The sequence below is a fragment of the Zingiber officinale genome, chromosome 7B, assembly GCF_018446385.1.
Source record: "Zingiber officinale cultivar Zhangliang chromosome 7B, Zo_v1.1, whole genome shotgun sequence".
NCBI classification, from domain to species: Eukaryota; Viridiplantae; Streptophyta; class Magnoliopsida; order Zingiberales; family Zingiberaceae; genus Zingiber; species Zingiber officinale.
This window is the reverse complement of record NC_055999.1, coordinates 116,455,705-116,466,068: the sequence shown is the minus strand read 5'-3', so window position 1 is coordinate 116,466,068 and position 10,364 is coordinate 116,455,705. Positions and strand designations below refer to the sequence as shown.

General features: G+C 34.7%; 1 protein-coding gene across 2 annotated transcripts; it reads left to right on the top strand.

The window, feature by feature from the left end:
- Positions 1-680: 680 nt before the first annotated feature.
- On the top strand, positions 681-9,217 carry LOC122007085 (histone-lysine N-methyltransferase, H3 lysine-9 specific SUVH1-like). 2 transcript variants are annotated; one of them, XM_042562854.1, is made up of 3 exons: positions 681-995; positions 1,318-3,431; positions 8,869-9,217. In XM_042562854.1, exon 2 carries the CDS (start codon positions 1,406-1,408, stop codon positions 3,389-3,391), a length of 1,986 nt encoding a protein of 661 aa, XP_042418788.1. In that variant the 5' UTR covers positions 681-995; positions 1,318-1,405; the 3' UTR covers positions 3,392-3,431; positions 8,869-9,217. The 2 variants fall into 2 exon arrangements, with proteins under 2 accessions (XP_042418788.1, XP_042418790.1); XM_042562856.1 differs by having other exon boundaries at positions 685-995; positions 1,307-3,431.
- Positions 9,218-10,364: the final 1,147 nt, after the last annotated feature.

Here is a 10,364-nt window from a genome sequence, read left to right as displayed (position 1 = left end):
ATATTCAATATATATCGATAATATATATCATATATCAAAATTTATGATATTTTTATCATCGTACATCCTACTATTACTAAATAACACTTACACGACACTCATCGAAGAGTTCCAATGAATAATATATCGTTACTTTATTTTAATATTATTTTCAACTAATTATTTTAAAGAATTACATGAATATTAAACTTTATAAAATATAAGAAATATTTTTTTTTATGTATTTGGGAAAAAATCGAACTACACAAATAGAAAAATTAGGACTGAATAATCGGTTCAAAATTAAATTGATCAAGTTGATTAAATTAAAATTAAATAATTTAAATTTTTTTACTAACTAATTAAATCGACTATTTTTTTAATAAAAAGTAAATCAATAAAATATCTATTAAATCGATTAAAAATTAAATGAATTGAATTAATTTGAAATGTCCAACACCACGTGGCGCAGTCTTAGAGTTGAAGGACAATGATGTGATGGTGTATTTTTAAAAATCAACATTAATGATTTTTTAAAAATTAATTTATTCATATTAACCGAAAATTAATAATTTCAAAATTTGAATTCTTTAAAATCTATAATTTTTAAAAAATTAAAATTCTAAAATAACCAAAATCAAAATTTTAAATTCGATTAATTTGTTCCTTTTTTTAATTTAATCCAATTTTAGGTTTTCCTACTTTTCCTCTCAACATTGTGTTCATCGCACGTCATTAGAAGCCCAATTAGGCAAACCCAAATTGCAAGCGCCCGCGCCTAGATTGCGAGGGCGAGTAGCCGCCTAAGGCAGATCGATGCCCCCAGCGCTGAGGCGACCTACCCGTCGCACGCGTTTGAATCTCTTTGATTCGTAATCTCGGTGCTTCGAATTGTATTCCTCCTTCTCCGATTGGCTGCTTGTTAGATGCGTTGATGAAGCTGCTCCTCTATCGAAATCTCGTCGATTTCGACTTCCGTGCTCACGGGTTTGCAAAGGGCGGTTTGACTCGCTGAGGTAACCCTAAGATGGTTTTAGTCGCGTTTGAATTTCTTTTCTGCTCCCTTTGTGATCTCTTGTTTTTTCCTTTTCTTTCTATTTTTGTATGTTTCAATGATGTTGACTTATTCACTTAGTATCATGCGATTTAATCGTGGGAAAAAGTTTTTTTTATTGCAATTTATTGTATTTTAATGCAGTTTTGCTTTACTTAGCTTTTTTTTATGAGCTCTAAGGTCTCCAAATAGTCCCTTTTCCCAGTTTAGATAATTCTTTGTTGCTTCTGCGTCTTTAGAAGTTATTGCTCATGGTGTTAACTTCTTTCTTAGTGTTTTTGTAGAGGTTCATACTGGTTGAGGAAGGGAACGAACTACTAGTTTGTCAGAGTTTGGTCTTCTTATTCGGCATCATCTTTTGCTTGTTTGGTCATGGAAAGAAGATCTAATTGCACTCCGGTGGCTGAAAATGGGGTATTGGATGTGAAACCATTGAGATCTTTGGCTCCAATGTTCCCTGCACCATTAGGCTTCGATATGGTTACACGGTCAAATGTGCCACCCCTTGTTTGCATCAGTCCCTTTGGCTCGTCTCTTTCAGGTCTTGATCCTTCACTTTTCACCCCAAATAAAGTCCCTTCTTCCATGAATGAGGGAGCTGCTCATGTTGCAACGAAGTCTGGTGCTAATTCCTTTTGGACAGGAGGAGCAAGCATTCTACTTGTGGATGATGATGAGGAGGAGGAGAATCCTCCTTCCAAAGGTAAAAGTCGAACCTCGGGCAAGAGGGATAAAAAATTACAAGCAGGAAGCTCAGGGTCAGATGCTAAGCGCAAACGACTTATTAAGAGTTCAATAAAGCCACTTCCCTTGTCACTACCTATGCCAGATGACCCAAGAGAGTCGGTGGATATGATCCTTATGAATTTTGATTCACTCCGCAGGAGACTTCTTCAGGTGGATGAGGCAAAAGATGAGAGTAATCATCACTATTTGAAAGCTGGGTCCATTATGTCTGCTAGGAATGTGAAGACTAATGTGGGAAAAAGGATCGGATCTATTCCAGGAGTTGAAGTTGGAGATATTTTCTATTTCAGGTTTGAGATGAACTTGATTGGTTTGCATTCTCTTAGTATGGCTGGTATTGATTACCTGACAACTAGTTTCGGTGACAAAGATGAGCCTATTGCTATTTGTGTTGTGTCATCCGGCGGCTATGAGAACGAAGAGGATGACATTGATGTCTTGATTTACAGTGGCCAGGGAGGTAGTGGCAAGAATGACAAAAAACCAGACAACCAGAAACTGGAAAGAGGTAATCTTGCTCTTGATAGAAGTTTTCACAGGAAGAATCAGATTCGGGTTGTACGTAGTGCTAAAGATATTAACTGTCCAACTGGTAAAATATACATCTACGATGGACTTTATATGATTGAAAGCTCATGGACAGAGAAAAATAAGGCAGGGTTCAACATGTTTAAGTACAAGTTGCTAAGAGAACCAGGACAACCTGATGGAATTGCAATATGGAAAATGACCCAGAAGTGGAAAGAAAATCCATCAAGTAGAGGTAAAGTGATATTACCTGACATATCATCAGGTGCAGAAAATATTCCTGTTTGCCTTGTCAATGATGTTGATGATGAGAGAGGGCCAAACCATTTTGTATACATAACAAGTGTCAAGTATCCCCACCCTATTGACATGATGAAGCCTCTACAGGGTTGTATGTGCCTTAGTGTTTGTCTTCCTGGTGATATGAACTGCTCCTGTGCCAACCACAATGGGGGTGATTTACCATACAATTCAATGGGTCTTCTTGTATGTCGTAAGCCATTGATTTATGAGTGTTGCTCATCTTGCCAATGCACATTTAATTGCCGAAATAGGGTGACTCTCAAGGGTATCAGGCTTCACTTTGAAGTTTTCAGGACAAGTGATCGTGGTTGGGGCCTTCGTTCATGGGACCCTATTAGAGCAGGTACATTTATTTGTGAATATACAGGTGAAGTTATTGATAGGAGCAAACTTGAAGATGAAATTGAAGAGGATGAGTATATCTTTCAAGCTACTTATCTCGGTGAAAAAGCAATGGGATTCAATTGTAGGCCTGAATTATTGGAAGAGGCAGAATTAAGTACCGAAACTGAGGTGTTTAGGTCATTTCCCATTACATTAAGCGCAAAGAATTCTGGCAACATAGCACGTTTTATTAATCATAGCTGCTCGCCAAATGTCTTCTGGCAACCTGTTTTATATGATCATGGTGATGAAGAGTATCCACATATAATGTTCTTTGCAATGAAGCACATTCCTCCTATGACTGAACTGACATATGATTATGGTCCTGGGACTGGATCAATCCATAATAAGAAGTGCTTGTGTGCAGCTCCAATTTGTCGAGGCTATTTTGGATAAAACTTGTTCAAGTACCATAAGCAATCTTCAGTCACTCAAGGTAAGGCTTTATTCTGACCTTTTATGGCCTATTCCTGTGGATAGCTTGATTCATATTTGGAAGCTTACTTACCCATCTAACAGTTAGTGCTTGCGTCATTATGACGTATACTCTTTATCCTTTATATCTATTATATGTTTTATTTATAGTGCAAGTTGACGAAAACCTAAAGCAACATTTAGGTGTTAATTTACACATCAGTTTCTGAAGATTAAAATAGCATTTCATTATCACATCTTCCTTTTGACCAGTTTTTCCATTGATGGATGACAGTTATAGAATGTTATAGATACCCGTTGGATTGGTATTGAAGACATAAATGTTGATATACTAATAACAAAGTGTTTAAGTTTCTCAACATGGTATTTCAAGCCATGATGATTACTGGATTAGAAGGACATTGCTAAATTTAAATCAGGACTTTGGCTTAAAAGGATTATGCTAGAAGGGTTAGGTGCACATCTAAGGCAATATCATATATTCAAATCTATTTGTACTAGGAACAACTTGCTGTATGTTATTCTTGTATTAATCATGGCAGGCATTTAAAGTACTTGACAGCTTATTATTAGAAACTTTGTTAACACTTCTCATAATTTCACATATAGTTTGCAATAGGATAGGTAACTCTCAGAATTATTCTCGTGGAAGCTGTTTTCCTTTCTTCCTAACTTGTTCTTTTTTGCATTATGTAAAATAAGTTGAGCCTAATTTGTAATATATGAGAGGGAAAAAACCTATATTTTCTCCCTCTTGGTGTTTTTCTTTAATACTCTTGAATGGGATCGATATAGAGGGTATACCGTATACCTCCTATTCTTTCCATGCCTCAATGTTCTTCCTTCATCATCTATTTATTAACTTCAATTATGTCTTACATTTATTGTTGAATAGGGATGGAGCCTATCGTGAAATGATTAGTGATTTGAGAGCAAGACACTCTTCACATATATAGTTTTTTTGTGGACTATACTTGTCCGTTTTGGACTAATGGGCATTGAGCATTCTAGCTTTAATGCGCCTTCTCATGCCTATAATTACTTAGCGGTACAAGTGTAGCTCTAGCTCCATTTTTCTATAGGGGAGCTTATTCCATCCCAAAATGACTAATTATTTGAGATAGAAAGTCCTAATATATAGGCATAATAGCTAACATACTTGCTTAATGGAACTAACTTCAACATTTTCCATATCAAGAGAAAGTCAAGCTCCTTTTGGTCCATTGGTTTTAGTGATCTTTCTCTCCATACCGTTTGAGATCTTGTTCGAAGTTGAAATGACGTTTGTAAAGGTGGAGCATTATTGAGGCCACTATAATGATCTTGTAGAGTCAAAGGAGGTTGTCTTGCTTGTCTACTAAAGGTAGGGTGATCTCATATAGGTGAGTGTTATGGGCGACCTTGTACAAGCAAAAGTTTGGAGACGCTTGATCTATAAGATTTTCATGGCAGGACCTTAGTACATTAATGGAGGTTGAGAGCTATAAGGTAAATGGTTGACGCAATTGGAGTTTCTTTAAAATTTTGTTTAAATTTACTTGAAAAATTTTAGGAGTTTTTAAATTTGTAGTTTTAGCTAACAAGTTATATTTTTACAAAGAACTGATCTCCTTTTCAACCTATAAAAGGGGTTAGGCTACCTTGTATTAGGACTTCTTTCAATAATATTTTTCTTTTCAAGTCAAGAATTCAAGTCTTTGGCAACACGATTAGTTTATGAGCATCAATTGGGTCTTCTAAAAGTTGATTATAATTTCAGATAAAATAAACTTTTTATTAGATGACTTGATCTTATTTCAAATCTATAAACGAGCTTAGAATCCTATGTATAGAATTATCATTCAATTAAAAATATTTTTTGTATTTCTGTGAGTCGAGAGTTTGAGCCTTTGGCAACATGATTAGTTCATGCTGCTCCAATTGGTATCTTTAGGGGTACATTGAACTTAATCGTCAAGTGGAAAGACTCCTAGAGAAAGTCTTTATTAGAGAAAGTATGGGTCCTTATATCGTCCCTACATTTATGACTTTTGAAAAATGTGCATTGATAATCTCATCACCACCAAGTATAAGTTTCTCCTAATTAGAATTAATTACATACCCAATTTGACAGTTGGAACCAAATGATTCTCCAAGATTGAACTGCACAATGAATATCATTAGATTTGGATTAAGGTAGAGGATGAGTAGAAAACCATCTTTAAAATATAAGATGGACTATATGAGTAGTTAGTTATATCCTTTGGGCTTTCGAAAACCCTAATTACATTTATGAGAGTAATGAATCAAACCTTATATAGGAAAATCTTTGATAGTTTGGTTTGATGGCATCCTAATCTATAACAAAGAGCATGACACTAACACATTTGCCTAGTACTTTTGTTAACGTGAAGAAGTGTGCTCCTTACAATTCTAGGGTCTTTTCTAGGTATATTATCTTTGTGGAGGGATATTTCAACAGACCTAAACAAAGTTAGAGCAATTAAGATCTTTATGTCGTGTTTACTGGTCACAATTTGACAGTGTTGGTGTCCACTTTTTGGTATTCCAATCTCATCTGTGAAGTGAAATGTAGGGGAGAGAACATCAACAGCTTCTGACTTAGACCTTGCAGTGGGGATATCACTAGCGTGTTTGACTTTTAGTTCTTCGACATCTCATGCTAGACAAAAGCAATTGACCATATCCTTGTTGATAAAAGACTATAATTGGTATGGAACCCAATAGAGTCTTGCCTTAGCGAAATTTGATATTTTTGGTGCTCAAAGTGACACCAACTTATTTCAAATCCAAGACTGCTGCTGCTTATTGTGATGGTAATATGATCCAGATATGAGACTGATGCAAATTCTCACCTTGACTAAGCTTCACTCACTGCCAAGGTTGTGAAAATCGGTAGTGAGTTTCAGAACAATGTAACACTCCGTGACATGGACGACAAGCTTTCCTCGTCGCTCTATCTTCTCCCAATATTGGAACTTTTTCCTCAATTGGCACTCCATCGTTTCCCCAAGACAAATCACCTCTTGTTCTTGTCACCTCCTAAGCACTTCAGCAGCACCAAAATATAGTCCAATGGCTCCAGCAGATCGTAAACTTGTAGAGCCTTGTGTGATCTCCAACCTAGGTTCTTTTCCTCATTGATCAGAAACAACATTGATGAAAATTTGACCAATTTTGAAAAAACATATCATAATACATTCTATTTTTATGAGATCTTTGCGATTTACCATTTCATTTTTTCGCAACCATTGAACCCATGTAATGGAGAGTAAAGATAAAATATATAAAATTTAAATTTAGCAATATTAACATAGTTAGACAATTGTTAAGATAAGAGATGATGAGTTATTACATGTAACGGAGAGCTTTAAGTATTTATGATTGTTTTTGCAAAATGATGGAGGGGTTGATAGAGTTGTGTTACATATAATACAAGCACGATGATTGTAATGGAAGAGAGCATCAACTATTTTTTGTGATCGTAAAGTACTTCTAAAACTCAAAAGGAAGTTTTACGAAATGACGGTTTGCTACGTTATATGGAGTTAAATGTTAGTGAATGTGCGTACATACGAGGAGAGAGTTTGAGTTGCGCCTATCGAGGGAAAACTCTAAGAGATACATTTAAGGTATTGCGTCTATCAGGGAAAAAATTTAAGAGACATGTTTAAGGTACAAATGATAATCAATAAATGTTCCAGTTAGACGATGTGAAACTATGACAAATACACACATTAAACGCGGAAGAGAATGACTAAAGAAGACTTGGATAGCAATAGTAAAATAGGATAACAGTTATTTAAATATAAATAATGATATAATAAAGGATGGAGCCTAATGACATAAGAGGATTCATATAGCCAATCCTATTTAATACTTAGTGGGATAAGGTTTGATTTTTGTTGCACCAAACCATGTCCTAGATATTGGACAAAATTACATTGCCTCTTGCCAATTCCAATCCAACTCAATTTATCTGCATTGGAAGGACTAGTTTGACAAATGCTTCTTGAACTTGCAAGTTTATGGGTAGAGTTTATCTATGTATGCTCCACCTATTCAGCATGAGATCCATAGAAAGTGTGATCAAGAAAAACATTTCATCTGTCCTCAAGGGCATGGTTTAGTATAAGTGCTTGGGATAAGACTGTAGTGGTCGGAGGATCAAAACTTAGCAGATGGTTTCACTGCCTTTGTAGACCCTCGCCCAAGCACTTACCACTTGGGCTTCCCTGCTTTACCTCCCTCCCAATGGTAGGGACGGCCCCGCCTGGGGGACTGCTAATGTGGCGGTTTTACATTTTTTAAGAAAACATTTCATTTGCATGAGATTCACAAAAGGTAGAGAACCATAAAAGAGACTAGTCTGCTTGTTAAGATCAAGCCTTTAAGTGGTTGTGGGAGCAAGATCAACCCACATAACTTCTATTTTTGGATTTCAAGTCGGGTGAAAATCAGACCATGCCTATATCTTGAAGTGATCGGTCTAAAGTTACGTTCTAGGCCATTGGAACTGCAAATCTTTCTCTTTTTTCCGTCAATTTGAAGTACCACCGCTCACTATAGTCAACTCAATCTGCCTATCCTCTTATTCACATCTCTAGTTCAGATCTAATCAATGTTTCCAGTTCATGTTTCTTAAATAACGTTGCAGAGTAACAATTTTCTTATAATAATGTTGTATGGCAGCAACTTTCTTATAATATCATCATCAAGTTATATGTGTCCCAACTCCCAAATATTTGAAGTGTCTACATGAATATTCTCTCTCCATGGAACTCTCTACAAATCTCTCTTCCTATTACATCTTCACTCTAATAGATTTCAACTCTGCTAACTATATATTGGAACTATACAAAATTATATCATGCATTGAGATTATATCTAAATGTTCTTATATATAAATATTTTTTTGTTTTATCCATTGTAGTGACTTGCCATATTAACTTTTCGTCGCACTCATACAATTGTCTTATAACGCCAACACTACAATGTAATTGTTTTTCCTCTGAGTTCTTAAAAACTCACTGGAGCTGCAAGGATTAGATTCATTTTAACATGTAGCTCTTTGTTTCTCTGTGCATCAACATTTAATTGGAAAATTTTGCAATTTTTGGATGCAATTAGTAGTGACAATGCACTGTAACAAGTAGAACTCTTTAATATTTTATATCCAAACAGATATCGAGATGCTCTTATATTTAACCTGATTGTGAACTCAGGATTTAGAAAGACTAGACGGATTGTGTTATAAAATCTCGCAGGTGTGCCGGTTTACACTGTACCATTCAGTGTTGGCTATAACTATTCGTAATCCTATGCTTCGATATTCCTTTTTCCCCTGAAACAGTACTGAACAGATCTGCATGCTCTGAGAACACTTGGATACTTCCGGCAACAGGGCTTGCTAACACATGTTTCGTTGTGTTTTCCAGTTTCAGATATTTTGATCTCTCATGCATACGACAGAAGACAACATCTTTGTGGCCGTGGCGTAGGTGGAACTGATACATCTTCGTGGCCGGTAGTCTTCACTGTGAACTACTGGACATCTTGTTTTGGAAGTGTAGCATGTCTGTTTCATTAGCAACACAGATGGTAACTTTATGTGCAGAACTAAACCTAGTTTCTTTGGGATAGGTAGTTTTTTTCCATAACTGTACTTTTCGAGCAATACTTAGCATGATTACTCTATTCTTTCTGTGATAGACAACTCTTGCTTCGAAGATCATTCATCTGTTGGAAAGAGGTATACTGGTGGTTTAAAGAAAAATACTTAGCATATATACTCTTCAATTATTGTTTCGAGATTTCTTCCGATACATACATAGTGATGGAAACTAGACAAAAATCAAATAGTATAATTCTAAATCTAGCTTATTCTCATGATTCAGGATCGTAAACCTGAATCGGTTTATGCTAAATGGTTAGTGTAGTGATAAAGCATTAGAGACGAACTTTTGAATGCGCATAAGTTGTGTTTAGGTGAATTAAGATGAAAGTACATCTATTTAATATCATGATTGAATTTATTTATGTAAGATCTATTATAATATAATAAAAAGACCTAAGAACCATATAACTAAGATAACTATGAAATTCATTAAATTAAGTTTTTTTTTTTTTTGTAAAATAAGTACTTTTTAGTTAGCAAACTAAATTTGAACTCTACCAAGTCTCTTTGAGTTATTCAGCAAGAAACCACATCATATTGAATTCTCTTAAGTTGTCCAATGTAGAATTGAATTATACCAAGTGTCTTTAAATTGCTTGGTAAAAAAAAAAAAAGTCATGGTATCGAATTCTCTTAGGTCGTCTAATCTCTATTTGAATTAATTTGTCGATAATTAGGCCTCTTTGTGTTGCTTAACTAAATTCAACTACTTATGATGTGTTGTTGGGCCAAAAGTTATTTCATATAGAATTCAGTTGACTTGTTTAATAGAATTCTAATTCTGGAGTCCCAAACCAAGTCAAACTTTAAGAATTGCACACAGTTTAAGAAAAATAATAATTAATTAATTTATCCTCAAATTTGAGTAATACTCAAAAACTACAATCATCCTATTACATTTTTTTTTACCTTTCAAATACCAAAGGATTCATTTCAAACTTAGATATTTTATATTTTGAATATTCTTTTTTATTATTTATAGGATTGTAAATGAATCGAACATTCATAAATAAATTTGATGTTTTATGTTTGGCTTGGTAAGAACTTGTATATGTTTATTCAATACACACAAAATTAATTAAATGAACAAGTTTGAACAACTTATTAAACTAAACGAACAAATTTGAATATATATGTATTCAACTCATTAATATTTATAAAAAAATATTCATGAACAACGTTTGTAAACATTGTTCCTAAACCATATTCATCAATGAAACTCTTATCAACATTCTAAATAAACTAATGTAGCCCAGA